At 37.3% G+C, this 19,630-nt stretch overlaps 1 protein-coding gene across 1 annotated transcript; it reads right to left on the bottom strand.

Moving 5' to 3' along the window:
- Nucleotides 1-7,403: 7,403 nt before the first annotated feature.
- Nucleotides 7,404-19,298, bottom strand: LOC135217896 (uncharacterized). Its single transcript, XM_064253934.1, has 3 exons — nt 19,214-19,298; nt 14,197-14,364; nt 7,404-7,717 (listed from the first exon to the last, which is right to left on the bottom strand). Exons 1-3 carry the CDS (start codon nt 19,247-19,249, stop codon nt 7,415-7,417), a joined length of 507 nt encoding a protein of 168 aa, XP_064110004.1. The 5' UTR covers nt 19,250-19,298; the 3' UTR covers nt 7,404-7,414.
- Nucleotides 19,299-19,630: the final 332 nt, after the last annotated feature.

The raw sequence follows: 19,630 nt of genomic DNA, 5'->3' as shown, positions 1-19,630 counted from the left end.
CAAATTGGAAGTCTCTAGAACAATATTTAGATTTACGGTGAATTTTTGAAAAAAACATTTTTATACGTCCGCACGTTATGAATTCATGCATCATTTTGTGATAATATTTTTTCTGTGTTGCTTTGATCGTTTTACAATGTTTTATATATCAAAATGATTGAAATTTAGTGTAAAATACAACGAAAAAAAATAACTCTTTTGCTTTAACCGTTTTCTGCACAGTGCAATTTGAATACAATTATATATGAATTTTTTTTTTGCGCTATCATATATCGCATTATTTATATATGATAATGATTTTTTTTTTTCATTTCTGATTTCTGATGGTTGCATACTAAACTTCAGGCAATGACAAAAAAAGGAGGCAAAAATGAACTCTTAATCTTGAAAACTAAGCGCACTGTGATATTTTGAAAAGATTATTTTTTCGCTTCTGCGCTCACTCCCAGACCGGCCTGGCATACGGGATACAATTTTTATTATACCGCTTCGGCGTAAGAGGGTTAATATTGATGATGAACCTGTTTTTTTTTTTTTCAAAGTGTAAGTTTTTAGACACTCCAGTAACGGGATTTTAGAAAAATGGAGATAGAAAAATGGGATTATTCCAGGATGAGTTTTTGTCCCTTGATCATTGTATAGAGAATTAGGGACAAAGGTTTTTATTACAACATACTAAATTTAAGAGGCTTTAAATATTACTCAGAATGCTTCTCTCTCTCTCTATCTCTCAGAATGTTGCACATAATCTATGAAGATTCCTTATTCCAGCTAATCGGGATTTTCTCTCATACATGACATGAAGCAGGCGCCAGCGTAAATATAGCAGAACTCTGAACACACACGAATAATGGAAATGATGTTGATGAAGTGGCCAAGAATGCAATCACTATGACTATACTCTGTTTTTTTTTTCATATGTCCATCCACGTGTGGTGTGTGTGCATGGTAACACTGCATCCCTGGCTTTAAATAGTTACGCTATGTGTAAGTTTTAGGTAAATAAAAGGATATCTGGGTATAAATTTACAACTAAAAAGTGTTTTAATAATTTACTGCATGCAAATTACACCGTTAATGTTCAAAATAGGATATTATTTAAAGGCCGGGACGCAGTGTTACCATGCGCAAACACCACAGGCAGATGGACAGTTGGAAAAAAAACAGAGTAATAGATTAAGTACACCTGTCCCTGCTAGGGATTCGTTACTACTACTAAAACCATCACCTTGATTAAATGGCAGGTGTCTTGGAATGATGATTCTGACGATGACAAATTAAAGCAGATTAAAACGACTGGACTGCGGTATTGTTCAGAGAATCATCACGTAACACAACTGATCACACCCATTCATGACCGTACGTTTTTCAGTTGGACAGACACCGCTGTCTAAAAACAGTTATTGCTGCCACCACTTCGTCAGTGAATCCATCGAGTAGGCTACTCATGCTGTGCAAGTTATGTCTAACCTGCCTGGATAGGCATGGGATTTCGGTTCTGGCACTTTTAAAAGCCACTTACTTGGAATTGGTATAGAGGCTAAAGAAGCAACGCAAAACAATCTTCGTTTTTCCAGGTTCCATGTTCCCACACTTTTCTTTAAATTTCGAACATTATCTGATGTTTACGTGTTGCTTGAAGAATTAAAACCCTAGCTGGCACAAAACCAATAATAAAACATCAACTGGCATCTATGACAAATCTCTTCTACTGACCAAAGCAGCCAAATTTCATATTCAATTTTAAGGCTGTTATAGAGTGTAGCCTTCAGATCCCGTTGCTAAACCCGACATCCTCTTGAGTGCGCGGCTAGGCACTGCAACTTTTTAGACAATCTAGATAATTTGATGCTTTCTAATAAATTCACAACTGTTGAAGAAAATAATGGTACCACTTTTAAATGTTTTTGTGCAAAGAAGGGATGTAAGCTCTGTTTTTGATGTTTACAGAAACATACCAACGCCTGTTCCCATATAATTCGGATCACCTTAACACCGTGAAACAGTTATTTCCAACATGATCTCAAGAGTTTGCAGGATTTGCAGCCGCCCGAATTTTCATATTAGTCTAATTATGTCCAATTCACGATGAAGGATTCACGTTAACATACACAATGTTTTGTAGAAAGCTAAACCCATTTTTTATTCCCTAAAGCAAAGGAACCTTCCACGATTAAAAACATTTTAACTGCCAATTTTATACAAAAATCGCTGAAAACTTTGAAGACAAATGTTGTTAACGATCCAGGAACCGTTCAAAGCCTCCTAGCTCGTCATTCTCTAAACGAAAATAGTTGTCGCATTTACATGATTCCTTGCAAAGTCTAGTGAGTCTATATAGATAGACCTTGATTCCTTGTGTTGGATCGGTGTGATCGGAAAGATTTCGGTCGAACCAGTAAAGAGCTGAGCTGGGTTGTCGCGTTAAACAACATCGTTACACTCTTAAGGCCTGTCACACTATGAAACATTGTTTGCTAACAAACTTTGCGAACAATGTTTGCAAACAGTTTGCAAACAATGTTTCCTAGTGTGGACAGGCCTTTAGAACATGACGAGTGACAAATCCTGTCTGCATACATAAGAATGATTTACCCACTGTACTATGGGCTAGAAAAACTCATTTGAGCTAATGTTTGGTAATCATGTTATTAAAGGAAATACAACGTTATTGGATCTTCTGTAACTGGGCATAATCAGCATCTAAATCATAGTTGTTGTCTGTTTCAACCAGGTAGAGAGAGATACCTTGTTCAGAAAATTGTAAGGTAGGTCAGTGTCATCTTTCAGCGATTGCTTGTTTCACTAATGGCATTTTGAGTGGTCAAGTATTCATATGATCTGCTTATTAATGGCTTTAATATATGTTTTATAAAGTTTCCTTTTTATGACTGTTTTTTATGATAATTTGTTAAAAATTTACTTTATACCCCGGAGGTTGTACGACATACACGGAAGTGATTGGTACTAGTAGTCTTTGTCTTTAATTTAATTCTTTTTTGCGGTTTCATTTACACGCACACACACAAGATATATATATATATTATTTATATACACACACACACACACACACACACACACACACACACACACACACACACACACACACACACACACATATATATATATATATATATATATATATATATATATATATATATAGATATATATATATATATATATATAGATATATATATATATATATATATATATATATATATATATATATATACCTATATATCTGTGTGTGTGTAAGAAATAATCAAAGGGTTTCCTTCAGATGATTATGTCAATTATGACTGTGACAAGGTTTAGTTAAGGCATCGTACCACGTGAAGTTCATTACCGTGGTGCACTTTTAACCCTGTGATTATTTCTTACATTACAGAAAAGGAAAGTTGAAGAAGCCCTTGGGGATCATAGAAAAGGATACAGCCGGAAAATATCTCCACCTGTTGACATGCATGGGGGGCAAAGTAGATGGTGACATATAAACATTGAAACTGCATCAGAATACGTGTGCGAAATGTACAGCCAGTCCAAAGCACGGTCAGTGGACGAGACTCGTTACAACAAATTGGTGTAAATGTCTAGGGAAGTCGATCAGGTATGTTGGAAAACAAAACCTGTTCAAAAAGTTTTAATTGTTCTTTAAACACTGAATGATTTTTTCTAGTTTTCTTATTCTTGTTATGTTGTTCGTTTTCAGGAAAAACATTTGCAAACATGAAGAGGATCGATTGTGCACTTCTGCCACCTTCTCGTTGAACCCTTGGTAAAAAACCCCAAAGGGTTCACTACGTCACAATATTGTGGAACTATGCCGACCTCGCGTGCCCTGACCAAGGTCTGTTTCCTGCTGACTATGGCTGGTAAGCAAATGGAAACCTCTTGCTACCAGTGTGGTTTGATGGACCTGCCCTTCCTAATGCTCTCTTCACAGACCAAGAAAACAATAAGGATGACATCAGTGGTGCTTATAGTGACGGTGATGAAACAATCATTGTAGAGTCAACAGATGTCTATGTTGATACAGATGGTTACATCAATTCTGACCCATCTGATGACGAAGCATGGAGTGAGGATTCTGACATGGATTTAGAGGATGGGGAATAATAGGGATAAGACTGAATGACTGTGGTAGTCTTTGCATGAACACAGATGCCAAATATATTTATTTAGATATGCAAATCTGGGACTTATCTTCTTTACCAGCACATATGGCCTTCTGAGATGGTACCATACCGACGTTTTATTATTTCTTAATTAGTTAATCATTTAGGCATGAATCAAGAGACTGTTCCAAAATTTAATTTTAATATGAATCTAGTTGTTTGATGTAATCATACATTGCAGGGATTTCATATTTATGTGTTAGCAAAAGATAGTTTTACTTGTTTTATTTATGCCAATTATTATAATTTATTATTTTTTTAAAGAAAATATTTTTATTTTTATTCTGAGTTCCATACAAGTAGACATCACAGATTAGTCATCCCAGGTCTGTAGCTGTTGTCAAATAAGCAAAAATGAGGGTCTTTATTTATTCTGTAGGTAGTCTGGCCCAAGCCTCCTTTGGGGTGTGGAGAATTTGATGAAACTGTTATTAAATTGTGGAAAGAACCTATCTTCGTTTCAGATTTTCTTACCTTTGTTTGTGAAAGTCACTTTGGAGGCTGGTTTCATATATTTAGCAATTTATCATTGGTTCTAGAGTCCCGGGGTTACCCTGATGGAAAATGTCCTGGTAACACACGACAGAAATTTATGGTCAAAAGGAAAAAAACCCAAATAAAGATTGGAGGGGCAAATTTTTTAAAGTTTTAACGAAGTCTTTCACATTTTGGTTGATCTAGATCAGCCATAGGGTGAGGTACTTTACACGTGTCTGGCGGAGGTACCCCACCAATGAAAATGTCTGGCAATGCCAATTCAAGAAACCGGGGACTATGCTGGACATTTTCCAATTATTTCATTTCTTTTGCACTCCAGCTAATCTAGGCCATTTTTTGTGCATCATTAGGTATCTCTGGTGTGGGGTACCCCCACTAAAAATGTCTGGCACTGGTAATTCTTGATAGTTTGAATCATAAGGAACATTTTGGTGTAGGTTTCGAACATTTTGATTCTGAGCTGACCTAGGCCATTTTTCCAGGTAATTCTTATAATAAGGTTCCTACAGCCACACCGCCAGGTACCCGGCAGACTTTCATTTCATTGACCCATGATATGCATACAGTAATGTAACATAATAAAAAAATTCTATCGCTTTTCAGCTACCCTGGGCCCTGCTGGCTCCCGGACTATATAATTACCAGAATTATACAACTTTCATAATACAGAATAGCTACAGTCAAAAATGAGTTAGGGATGTAAGATACCCTGTGACAAAGTGTCATCTTTGTCCGGTACGTTGATGAGATTTTATTCCGGAAAACTCGGGACACCGGCTGTGAATCTCATAGAAGCTCAAGTTTGCACTGCGGTAGTTTCCTCCCATTTAGTTCCTTACTGTTTCACCTCTAGGTTTGGTTGTGTTTTATTATCTGTTTATTCCATTCTTACTCTGTTATTATTTTAAATGAATTCTTAGACTGTACTTTTAATTGTTTTATATTTTCTTATGTATAGCCCAGAAGGTTGTAATTCTGTACATAATGACGAAAATTTGGCAAAATAAAAAACACTGTCAGCCTAGTGATGTATGGTTTTCGTCCGTCTTCCTCTGAATATGTTCTTTGAGTAGTTACCTGTGCCCTGTATCACTTTATTTATATATATATATATATATATATATATATATATATAATATATATATGTATATGTATATATATATATATATATATATATATATATATATATATATATATATATATATGTGTGTGTGTGTGTGTGTGTGTGCGTGCGTGCGTGCGTGCGTACGTGTGTGTGTGTGTGTGTGTGTGTATACATTATTGTAAATAAATAATTATTTTTCACTTAGTCTATGTGGAAAACCCCCGCCGTTCCTTTCCGGTTTCAATTCCTGTGCATCTGAAGTGATGTTTCGCTTGACTCTTTTGCGTCATTTTGGCCCCTGACAAACTACTGCTGCTGTCTTGTGTACAGTGTTTATGGTATCACTGGTTATAATTATACCTTACTTTTTGTCTGCCCTTTTGGCCTATAACTGCAACGATATCCACCGTTACGATATCCATTGGTCATCATTGCTGCATTTTTCACATGATTTCACCGTAGCCTTCCTTTGTTTAGGATTTCCCCGTGAATGTCCTCATTCCCATTGTTCACAATTTCAGTTGCTGACCAAAAGGCGGGCATTTTGCTCTGCTAACCTCAGGGGGTTGTTTTTGTGAAGTCTGCAAACAACTAGCTCCTCGTGGACGAGTGGTTAACGTGCTCCCTACCGATTCGATAGTCTTAAGTTCGATTCCCGGCCTCCTGCCAACGTGGAATCAGAGGAAAGTATTGCTGGTGATTAGAAATCAATTTCTAGATGTAATGTGGTTCGGAACCCACAATAAGCTGTAGGTCCCGTCGCTAAGTAACCAATTTGTTCCTAGCCACGTCAATACAAATCTAATCCATCGGGCCAGCCCTAGGAGAGCTGTTAATCAGCTCAGTGGTCTGGTTAAACTAAGATATACTTGACTTTTCTGCAAACAATGTCCTTATTTACGGTGCGCTTCCTATAAAACATATATTTGAATTGATGGAAGTTATCTGGAAATGAACCAGATTATTGAAATCAAAAAACGAACCGCCTTCGCAAGGCATTGGGGAAAAGAATCTTGGTCTAAAGTTAGACAATAGAAAAGACATGTCATTTTATTAGGGAATTTTTATACGACAAACAAATTAATATACCAATTTTATGAAACTTTTTCACTAACATGAAAAGCACCAATAGGAAAACTTACTTCTAAAGTCTGAACTAAAAGAAAAGTCATGATTACCTTTCGAGTTACCTCTTTATTTCCATTTATCTAACACTTTTCTAGGACGAAATTAGTACTTAACATTGATTGGAAGGAAATGCATACCACAATACCATAAAAGGTTAAAAAAATTTTAAAAAAATGTTTTTCCCCATCATTATTCATTTCTGAAAAACGTATAGCAAAAATATTGTCAGCACAAATCTAAGATTATATAAACATTGTTCTTTGACCTTTATTAACCCACAGCATACCTCGATAAGTTAAAGAAATTGGCTCAGTGGGATTTTTATATTTAAAACTGACTGAAGGAGTATGCTACGCGTTTTCGCTCGCCTGCTTTCTATTGAGGGTGACGATCTGGGGTGATGCTGACTATTCCGAAGGGGTCCATCTGTTCTACGAGCTCCTCATACAAGGGAAGACCTGGTATTTGCCTTTCTCTTTTGTACAAAGAAGACTTGATGATGTCAGGTTTATTTATTCTTGAAATACAACAACGAGAGGACAAAATCACCGAAGTAAGCGACGGAAGCCAAAATGCAGAAACTTCCCATCGCTATGTTATCTGGTCTGCTATAGGAGGATACCTCTTTTGGTATGTTAATGGAGGGTACCTTTATGTCCCCGAGGACCTTATTAATGATGCCTTTAAACGCACGTCCTACATTCCCATTCACAGTCGCAGATCCTACCTCCACAATCTCAGATCCTGCCTTCAAAGTCACAGATCCTGCCGTCAGCAGAAACACGAATAGCAGGAAGTTCAAGGGAATTTCCTGGTATGGAGAAAAATGCAAACAAGAAAAGTGATATTATCAATATGGAAGTATTTTCATTGGCTTATTTACGTAGTTAAATAGGAACAAAACTCGTCACGAATAATATTGTGACGCAAAACAAACACCACTAATTCGCTACGGTGGACGATAGTAAAGTCACAGAAAAAAAAAAATTCCACAGGAAAAAAGTCACAAATTTGGCTAGGAAAAAAGTCATAGGAAAAACGTCACATTAACTTTATGGTGACCAGTAATAGTCAAAGGGGAAAAATTCACAATATTTCTTGGGTGTCATTAGCTTTATGATATTTAGTCTTTTGTTTATGTTTATACGGAAATCCCCAACGGGCTTGTGCTAAACATGCCGAAAGGTGGCTATATACCGGGTTAAAACCCTTAGGGGTCACTAACTAAGAAAGATTATCGTGACTTTTATCATATGGCTTTTCTTACCTGCATTCCTTGCTGCATACACACCATTCTTCGTAACTGACAACTATAGTGCGTTTACTTCTCTAAGATCGCTGTGGTGTGGCTTGTACGGATGTCATACGTTGCCAATTTTCATGTTATGGTAATAATATTAGCTTCATGGAGTCTATTGAAATAGTTTTTATTTCTTGAAATGTGATTCTTTGGTTGCATCAGATATTTTGAATATATCTTATTTCGTATATTCTTCGTTAAAACCTCAGTTTCATTAATGAAAATGAAGATATGGCATATTTTTTCTCCGGCGATGCCAGATCTGAGTTCAGTGGACCTATTGGGTTTTTAAAGAGGATTTTAAAAAGTCCATGGTTCAATATCCATTCAAAGGATACTCGCACTCGATCACCACTGTTGAAAAGTATGGACAGCCCACCCAAGACTCCCTTAAACGTCTTCACCCACCACCTGAGGCCAAGGAAATAGTCTATAATTTCCTGAAATACTTCATTTTATAAAAACATCATGAAGGTCCTGTAACTGAATGAGTGGTTGTCTTTTCCAAGGGCATAATAGATCGATTGACTTATGAATTTATGTTTCAAGTCCAAACACCGGAGCCAACAGGCCACTCAACGCATCTATAATTATAGAAAGAGAAAGAAGGAAAAAAAAAAGTTAACAGGAAAGAAGCAAACCCTTTCCCTCGACTCCCAAGGTCTAAAGCGAATCCTCCTAAGAAGGATTATATCTGCGGGAAGCATTTAATGGGACTTACATACCCGTAGATATGACAACTCTGCCTTTTCTACCTGGCCCCACACTAACGATCTTAGAAAAGTAAACGCACTATAGTTCTATATGGTAGCAATATCTACTGAATACAAGATCCTTATGGCATTCCTAAATTCCTTCCTTGCTTGACTTCTCGAATATGTTTTTTCCCATCTTAGTGCCTGACATAGCCAAAGGAAATATTCCAAGAAAATACTCTTCGAAAGTGTGAGGTCTCGATCCAACTTTCAAGAGAATATAACATATATTATATATATATATATATATATATATCTATATATTATAATATATATAATATATTATATTAAGATAAGATAATATATATATAATATATACATATATATATAGATATAGCGACTTATATATATATATATAGTCGCGACACTCAGCCAGTCAGAAGCCAAGGGTTGTCTTCGGCTACTTCATTCCTGGGCGCGTGGAGATCAGACAAGAGACCTCTGTCTGAGTTCCACCGGTATTATCGACATTGTTTCCCATAGCGGCAACAATCACTGCCTCACTCACAGTTAAACTGTTGAAGTATGGATAGACACCTTTGCAGAAAACTTCCACGATGTCAGCCATTTGGTACACCTACACAGAAAACTAACCAATAGCATATCTAACCCCTCCACACACACACACACACACACACACGCACACACGCACACACTCCGACCATTGACTTGTACTAGCATTCAGCCTCTGGCCCTTACGCTCCATCTATGCGGCGATTTCAGCATAGTATTTGTCCTCCCTCCTCCCAGCACTTCTGAATAGCCTTCTCTTTTCATCATCTTTTCACCATCCATTCTTTCCTAATGACAGAGCAAACCCAAAACACAATAGTCCCTCTTCTCATCTACATAAAGCCTTCCACAATTCCTGTGTATCTCCGCATTTTCACCCTTTCCATTCTACTTGAGCCACAAACATAAGTGCACCATTCATTTCTACGGTTTCTACCTTCTTTCTTTCAAACCATTCAATATCCGATGTTCACCGTTCTAGAGGAGAGTCAGTTCATCAAGCCTTCATAAATTTCATCCTTGGCTTTCATAGAAACTCCAAGTTTCCTCCCAATCTTTTGCACACATTCTGCCACCTTTATTGTTGAACCAGTGACTCTCCTCTTTTCTCTTCCTACCATCAGTCAGTACCTTTTATACCAAATACATATTTAAATCTACTGCTTCCATTCTCTTACCATCCATATCAACATTTACTACCCCTTCTTCCCAGTTCCGTTTACACCCATAACCTTATTCTTGTTCATGCTGCGTTCAACTTTCTTTTTTTACAAACACATTATGGGTTTCTCACCGGTTTCTGCAGTCTCTCTTCACTATCATCAAGTACTACTATTTTGTCTGCAATGTCGGATATTTCACACTTCATTAACAACCCATCTTCTTACTCCACAATGCTTGCACGCACATCATCGACTGTCCATTCTCTGACTCCTCACATCACTCCATCCATAATGATAATCAACAGCCACAGAGCCCTAACGCACCCTCATCTCTTCAGCCCCATTGTTATTACCGCATACAAACTTTTACGCAGACTTCATTTCCATCATTAACCTTTCTATTGTTCTCAACAACAAATTACCTACTATACCACACTTCTTCAACACTCTCTGCACTGCACTAACCTTTTGTCAGTTCTGATATAAGCTTTCACTTGAGTCATGTATTGTATGCCACATAAAATGTTTTCTTTCATTTCAACTCGTCACAAAACTGTCATAACAAACACTTGATTCACACAGCCTTCTCCTTGTTTAAACTAACACTGTTCTTTCCCTTTCAACTCTCTCATTTGACTTATTTTTTCAATCAAAATCCTACCGTACATATTTCCTGGTACAATAAACAACGGATGCCTTTTTCATGCTGACAATACTCTCTATCACCTTGTGCCTTTACAAGACAACAATTATTCCTCTCGCCCATTTTGGAACCCTTCTTTTATCTAAACATAATTGACACACCTCGGTCACCCCGTTGATCATCCTTTCAGCGCCTTACCTCAATATCTCAGTTGCAATTTCAAACTATGTTGTTGCTATTTCCTGTCTCTCAATTGCCTTCCTCGCATCCTCTACCAAAACTTCCACACGAATTCTTGAACTTTTTTAAACCTTCAACTCTTATATTATTTGGCTTTGCTCACTTCTGTCTTCCACAGCCAGTCACATATGATGCAGTGTTGCATGCATACTCGTAAGTTGTTCGCAATAGACTACAGTTGACTCAGCTTGAAAGAAAAGTCCCGTTAACCCCAAAAATCAACCAAGATTCTTACTCAGTTTACAAAGGACTGCATTTATCAACCATTATCTACCCATTACATATTTGACCCTGAGGTTCATTTTTTCCATTTAGCTTTATGTATTGGTTATTGTTGCACATCTGATTCTCTCAGAAGTCCTTTCATATCTTCTATAAACTTGACCTCTTTTTTTTTCATTCTCTTGTACTTCTGCTTATAATCCTCATTCTTGTCGTGCAATTGTAATTAAAATTACCGTTTTATATCCTTTACTCAACTCTCTCATTTTCAACCCTGCACTCTCCCTTTTTATTCATTCTTACCGTCTACCTGAACCCACAAACGCTTTCTACTTCTCCATAACCATATCCTGGAATTCCTGCACGCTCTTCAGATGCCCCTTTAACAACGGTGCCATCAACCGTAGCCCATTCTTTTTTCGTATTTCCTTATATGCTCTCCTCAGTTCCTTATGAACCAACTTGTCGGAATTACCTTTGTGGCTTTATTTTCAATCCTTCCACTCTCAGTTCAAGTTAAATTTCCTTCTTGATTAATTTTTGCCTCATTCAGATAATGACCAGATATAGCTCCGGTAAATCCTCTTCTCGCCATTATGTCCAAGGACTGGCTTTTCTGTCCATTCTGATGCAGACTGTCATCTACCAACTTCTCTGCATTTTCTCTTTTGCAAGTGCGCTGGTGTACTACACTTTCTATTGGGACCATGTGTTTCTGATGAACGCATGCCCAAAAATACTATCTCCGTTCTCATTTATTCCAGAATCTCCACCTCTGGTCAAAGCAACATTTGCATTTAAATCTTCCAGCATAAACATCCTTTCGTGTTTTCCAACCCCAGTAATGCACAGATTCCAAGTCTTCCAGAAACAGTCTCTTTTTCTGTCATTTTTTCCCTCTCAGAAGACAAACTTCCAAGTCCTTTCAACTTGGCCCCACTCAGGGCCATAACGCACTAAAATTCCCTCCCTTAAAACAAATCAACTACCATACATTTCATCTCATCTGCCTAGCAACCATGCACACCCAAGACCCCAGGATATTTTGTCCTTTTACTTTCTATTTTACTAGAATTCTTCAGGATTGGGAATGTGATTGCCATGTGAAGAGGCTCATATAAGTGTGGCCCAAACCAATGGTATGTCCTGGAGTAATGAGGCCATGCCACTCATATTTACGGGGCACCTCATCCAGAAAGGTTTCCCATCTCTCCACTAATCGTTTTTCCTTTTTTCTCTGGATTTCCAAAAGAGCACCACTACATGATTATGAAGACACTCATTTTTAACAATACATTTCACCTGACGATATGCTTTTCTTTATGAGTAACTGTTAACAGGACTTGTATTAGTAACTCGTGATAACAAAGAACAAATACGTACTGAACCAATTTTTTTCTTCTTCAATATGAATTCGTTAAATATATTTGCTAAATATAACCAAATATAAAAGCTGAACGTTTCTTTGACATATTAATGGTGGATCCTTTCAATCCCACAGACAGCAGGTGAATCTCAACTACTTGATCTTTTTCACGAACGTTGACAGAGAATAGAACCGCCGCAATGAAACTAGTTCCACACATGGAACTATAAACATGGAGTGGACATGAGCGTGTAAATGTATTGCCGCTAATTGTCACTGCGCGGCGCCATAGGAAAGGGTGGAGAATGGAGAAGACGCTGAATTAAGCTATTGAAGCCTAGTCTTGCAGACGCTTTTTTCTCTCTGTCGTCCTTAATTTTCCACCGATTTTAATCATTTATAGGCTCATTGGAAAACTCTTGAAAATCCTTTTTAAATGCATATAGTTAAGCATGTACAAAATACGGCGCTGCAGCGTTTTAAGTAAAGATTCCAGATATGTATTTTACTTGGTTCGCTTTTTTTTACTCTACTGTTCCAAATTTTTAATATGAATTTGAATAAATTCTTCATCGGTTAAAAGCTCTTGAAAAGCTCTTTCCAATGAACCCAAATGAAGCACGTTTATGCCTCATAGAATAGAAATAACCATGCATGCCATGTGCTGAGACAGTTATTTCGTGTCTTTACCACTATAGCCTGTTGAACCCCTTATATTATATTTAATATCCTTCCAAGTATCAGTCTTTATGCTCTACTTTGCATTTTATGCACTACCTAGGCACCTTGCTATCCAGTCTGTGTCACTTAACCCTATCACCATGACACAATGGACTTAAATTGTAATTATGTTGACTTCTACTCATTGCTTACTTATATCAATCATTATTACAAAAATAAACACGCCTGTTGATATAATTTATTTTTACAGATTGCTTATTAATGCCAGTCTTATTAATACTAACAATTTTGGGTCTATTCATGAATAAGTTTAGTCTTTCTGCTTAGATTTCTTCAAGCTGGTCGTGCTGAGTGATCTACAAAATTAGTTTCGGTTCGATTCGGTCATTCCAGTAACTCAAACCCTGACATCCCCTGTTGAAATACTGGTCCATAAGTCAGTTTCGTTTCATGCATGGACTGATGCAGAGACTATGCTTGCAAAGAAAGATCCTAGTCTTTACTACCTCCGACCAAAGGTTAATTCATTGCTGATGTGACCTATGCTATTTCCGCCTCTTCAGTAGAGATCAAAAAGATCCCCGCCTCCCTCTTCTGTGTTCACCAACTTAGTGTCTTTCAGGTACCTGGTCAATGTCTTTTCAGGTACCTGGTCAATGTCTCGTTTTGTGTTACGCCGACTCTGTCGTTTCTTCCCTCCTATATCTTGCCTATCATGCATCCTCCGAGCCGGGCTAGAGAAGGGATTTACGTTATGAAGTAGATGTAAGTGCTTCATATAGAAGTATTTACACTTCCAGAGATATGAGACTATGCTGCTCTGAGAGCAAAGGCAATAGATCTTCCTCGTACAAAATCTGTTAAAAAAAAAATATATATAAAATGAAGGAAAGGTGCATTCAACTCACCAGATTAGTTTTCTGGATATTTTCTGCTCCCATGATGTAACAAACAAGCAGCAAGGGCGTGATGATCAGAGCCGTAACCAAAACTCCACAAATAAAGTAAGTGGCATCAAGATTCAGGAGACCCACTTTACCACCTCGGAAAACGCCGAAGGCGACGATGACAAAAACCTGAGTAAGAACATAAGAAAGAAAAGAAGTTAGAAATATGCTCATGTTCCTGCTTAGTTCTCTGACCTACTTTGGCGCATTCATGCTCAAGTCATTTCCTTGTCCTTCTATCTACAGTCTACACTAACACATGCTGTAACTATGAATGAGTAACGTTCGCCCGGCACAAATCCATACATATTACAATAAAACGTCTACAAAATACTGTTTGTCATATTTGACAACTATTTAATCTGCTTATGAACTGGTAAGGGAAAAGAGAAATGTCACTATTTCAGAGCTCGTTGTGCAAAAATCGAATTACACAGCTAAGATAAAGGTTCCCGAAAAAATGTATCACAACACCTGCTCCTTTGTTTATTCGTTTGTTTCGTGTATTTCTGGAATATAAATAACTTTCCTTCAAATATCGATACAGGTTAAACCATGTACGAAAAGAAGTTTTACACCCGGAAAAGTAATCACTCAGATACACATATTACGGGTGTGGGTGTGTGTTCATTACTAACATCAATGAATCCCTCATGCTTTTTTGATATACGCTTATCGCTTGTGATAAGCGTGTCCCAAGAAACATGAGGAACTCTAGGAATTAAAAGGTGTTTGAGGTTATCAACTATATACTGCACACACACACACATTATATATATATATATATATATATTATATATATATAGTATATATATATATATATATATATATATATATATATATATATATACATATATATATATATATATATATATATCATATATAATATCCTATATATATATATATATAGATATAATATATATATATATATTAGGTATATATATCCATTGAAATCTAATGCAATTGAAGTATCTATTGTCTGACAGCACCTTCCAGTTTCTCGCATTGATCTCATCTCTCAAGGTTAAGTCCTGAGGTAAATATAACATCGAGTTTTCTGTACAACGTATAATGCTGTATAAAACCATCTGCTCAATGACCGGATCTCCAGTTGCTCACCAGATGTGGAAGAGTGAGTTCGCGTCCCGTGCCTACGTTAAGTGCTGCCAGATGCATGATCCATGGCTAACTTTAACCTTAAATAAAATCAAAACTACAGAAGCTAGAGAGTTGCAAATTGGTATGTTTGATGATTGGTGGGTGGATGATCAAAATAGCAATTTGTAGCCCTGTAGCCTCCGTAGTTGTTTAGATCTGAGGGCAGACAGAAAAGTGCGGACGGACGGACGGACAGACAAAGCCGGCAGAATAGTTTTCATGTACAGAAAACCCAAAAATTGTCGCTATGATGCTCCATATATTTGCCCCTTTGCAGAAAGCTTTTTCACCTCTTAACAACTCATGGTTGCTGACAAAGGAATGGGAACGCTTCAAGGAGCCTACATAGTCACACAGTTGCAATTATGGTTCAACAATCAAGAGTTCAGATTCAAAGGTAATAATATGAATAAAAACTGTTAATCAGTAAACATTGGTGGTAATTCGAGACAGATGTGGGCGATCTGACATTGAGCTTCGTAAAACTGGATTCGGTGAGAGTCTGAAGGCAGAGAACACTTGGTTAGTCACCACAGCACTGCTCTCTTCCACGGAATGAAGTCTGACCCGACACTGAAAACAAGTTTGATCTAAGTCACTGACATCAATCATATTCACAATTTTTAGTTTTCTGAAAAGAAAACTATTGTGCCAGCTTTGTCTGTCCGTCAGCAATTTTTTCTGTCCGTACTTTTTTCTGCCTCAAATCTTAAAAGCCACTGGGGCTAGAGGGCTGCAAATTGGTAATTTGACCCTCCACCCTCAAATCATCAAACATACTGAATTGCAGCCCTCTAGCCTCAGTAGTTTTTATTCTATTTAAGGTTAAAGTTAGCCATGATCGTGCGTCTGGCAACAATATAAGTCAGGTCACTACCGAGCTGTAGTTAAAGTTTCATGGGCCGCGGCTAATACAGCATTATACCTAGACTACTGAAAGATAGATCTATGTTCGGTGGCCTTGATTGTATGCTGTACAGAAAACTCGATCACGTCGAAAAAAACTTATACGCATTTTTTACTCGTTTCTTTTTGTTCTTTTTATCTTTTTTAATTTTACCTATCTCGTGCGACGTCACACTTAGTCACACTTAGCATACAGAAAGAATTGTAGTTTCGTTGTAGAATCGCCTGAGACCTGATGACAGCCAGGCCCTGATGCCGAAACAGCTGTCAGCATGAGGATCAATAATTCTGAACTTTTACTTTATCCTTAGGAATAAGAAAAGATACGGATTAGCAAACTGTTGTCCTGAAATAATAAAGACCACTAATAATTCAGTATTTACTAAGAATTGAGCATTTGGAAGACTAGGATCAGAACAACAGTGGCGTTCTTTAGGGTGTGGCCGGGGTGGGGGTGGGGGACCTTGAAATCGCCCCCCGGGCCCCAAAGTGAGGGGGGGGGGATGCCCCAAAATGTGAGATTTAACCATTGCTCCTATGAAAGGGGAAGCTAAATCCAGTGGTCTCAAACTGGTCAAGGGTCCCATATATATTTGGACCCGAAAGTTTGGGGCCCACTAAAGGGGCCCAATTTCTAATGTTGTGAACAGAAGTGTAACGGAAAATGTTATGTAAAAGAAATAGGCTTTCCAGGGGCCCCCTCCCAATCGTAGGGCCCATTATAGACTTTCACATACGGATCGGAGGAGGGTGGGTAGCTTTGATTGGGGTAAGGGCAGGGCCGATCTAAGGCAATTGATTACTGCTTATAGGGGTCCTAATTATCCTCTGTGGGCCCCTTAATGGCCCCATTTGCCCAGATAATAAACATTCAAATGATTCATTATATCTAACTGGATTAAGTGGATCTTCAATTATTCATTGTACACCTAGTTATAAGAAATAAAATTTCTGAAATTTGCATTTACAAGTGCCTTTAAAATTATCCTGCAATTGCTCATATTTTTCAGATTTTCCCGGGGGTTGGCCTGTAGCGGCTCCCCCAACCCCCGAACCCCCCAGCTGCTCTGGCCCGCTTCGTTCGCCTCCCACCTCATACGATGGGCCCCAAGTGGGACTGTTCCCCCGGGCCCCAAATGTCTAGGAACGCTCCTGCACACACACACACACACACACACACACACACACACATATATATATATATATATATATAATATATATATATATATATATATATATATATATATATATATATAAGGTTACTGTCAAATCCCTTCCCCAGAGATTAATGCAACACAAACAGTCCGCGTGGTATGGCCAACAGAGCTAAGCTATTTGGAATTAAGTAAATAACCATAATTACAGAATAAACTTGAATTTGTCATATATGATTTCTAGCAGCAATTGTGGGTTCAAAAGCCAGATGGTAGAATCAGCATTGATTAAACAAAAAAATGCAATAAAAATCTCAAAAGAAGCTTGGGACTCAGATATTATAGATAAAATCTTTCTCCAACCAGCAATTAAGAAGATTCAGAAGGTATCAACTGGAGTGATGTAACAGCTTAGCTCTGGAACTTCTTATTTCTTTTATATACTTTATTAACTTTCAACTTTTGGTATTTTTATGGGCTGCATTTATTAGATGGAATTCTGTTTTAACAGAAAATATTTCACACTTATGTATATATATTATATATATATATAGTATATATATATATATATATATATATATATATATATATATATATATATATATATGTGCGTGTGTGTGTGTAGACATTGTTGTTACAGTATCTATTTTTAAAAAGTAAATTTTGGGAAAATAAATGCACAGGAGTATGTCTGTTTGATTTTGTTATTCAAAATATAAACAGAAGAAAGCTTTTGATGACCTGCACGGTCCTCCTTATCAGTTTAAATTTAATTATTTCATTGGCTCGTGTGATTATGAGTTTTCTTTGAAGTAACTTTTTCTCGTCATATGGCTAATGGCGGGCAGTCATGTATCAATAACCGCTTCTGAAATCTCGTTCGTCCTTGTTTTGTGAAGATCGCTTTGGAGGGAAGTCGAGCTAGAGAAAGTGTGTCTCCTCCCGGTTTGTTTACTGCCGGGATGGGCCCACTTTCCAGCGCAAAGGCCACATTTAAAAATTCACAATTTTATAGGGCGGCATAGTATATTAAGCAAAATAATTAATATTTAAAATAGAGAATATAAAGGCTTTTAAAGAAAAATGTTATTAATTTGTAGTCATATTTGAAAGCACGTAGAAGATTCCTATGAAGTGCATGTATATGAAAGACAGCAATTCAGTTGGAAAACCGACCCCTTCATGGAGGGATAACGGTGGGAAAAGAGAAGAATTCAGTTGGAAAACAATTTTTATTAATTAGTATTTTAAAGTATGATCTCCACATGAAACACATTTCAAAGACAAAATGACGTTTCTCTTTCAAATTTACTAACATTTGGCCGCATCAATTCCGCGGCCCGTAGTTTGCCTACACCTGGCATTCTGTAATAAGTGTATATGGATTTGCCTTCTCAAAATATTAACCTCTCAGTAAGACTAGTTGTGCAACTTCAATGTATTTAAGCCCTATCTTATATATAATTTTGGTATTTTTCGGTTATAAGTTGTGTTGGTTATTTGCTGTGTGACGACTGGCTGGAAATTGTTGTCGACTGTAGAGTGCCTCAGTAGATGGACTCTGTCCTGATGTTGGCTTCGTAATCTATTGTGGCAATGTCGTGTACCTACTTCTCCTTATAAACACGCATACAATATAAGATATGTATATGTATTTACTTATTTGTGTATTTTGTTCAACAAAATAATCTGATTAGCAATGCCGAAAAAATAAATAAAGTGATTTAGGGATGGCGTAATCAAGAACCCTCAATACTTACTATCTCCAGCATTTTCAGAAACCCTTGCGGCCTCATCTTGATGGCGGTGCGATCTGTTTAGTCTGTGAAAAAAAAAAATGAATGGATGAAGATGTCATTATTATAGTATAGTGACCATACAACTACACATGTTGAATGGCTAGAATAGTATATGGAATTAAGGCTAAGCGCTGGGACCTATGAGGTCATTCAGCGCTTGAAGGGAAATTTACAGTAAGGTTTTAAAAATATAACAGAAGGAAAATCTCGCAGTTGTAGTATGAAACAAATGTTATTTTGGCTGAACAGTCTATTGGAATAAAGAGAATATGAACAGAGGTATAGTAAAGAAAATGAAAGAGGTTGCAGCTAGGTCCCAAGGGGACGCTGCATAAACACTCAAGTAATAGCTACGTGCAACGCGTGACTGACGGCACT

The sequence above is a fragment of the Macrobrachium nipponense genome, chromosome 9 (genome assembly GCF_015104395.2).
Source record: "Macrobrachium nipponense isolate FS-2020 chromosome 9, ASM1510439v2, whole genome shotgun sequence".
In the NCBI taxonomy this organism is placed as follows: domain Eukaryota; kingdom Metazoa; phylum Arthropoda; class Malacostraca; order Decapoda; family Palaemonidae; genus Macrobrachium; species Macrobrachium nipponense.
The sequence above is the reverse complement of the archived record's forward strand: the minus strand, read 5'-3'. Positions and strand labels throughout refer to the sequence as shown.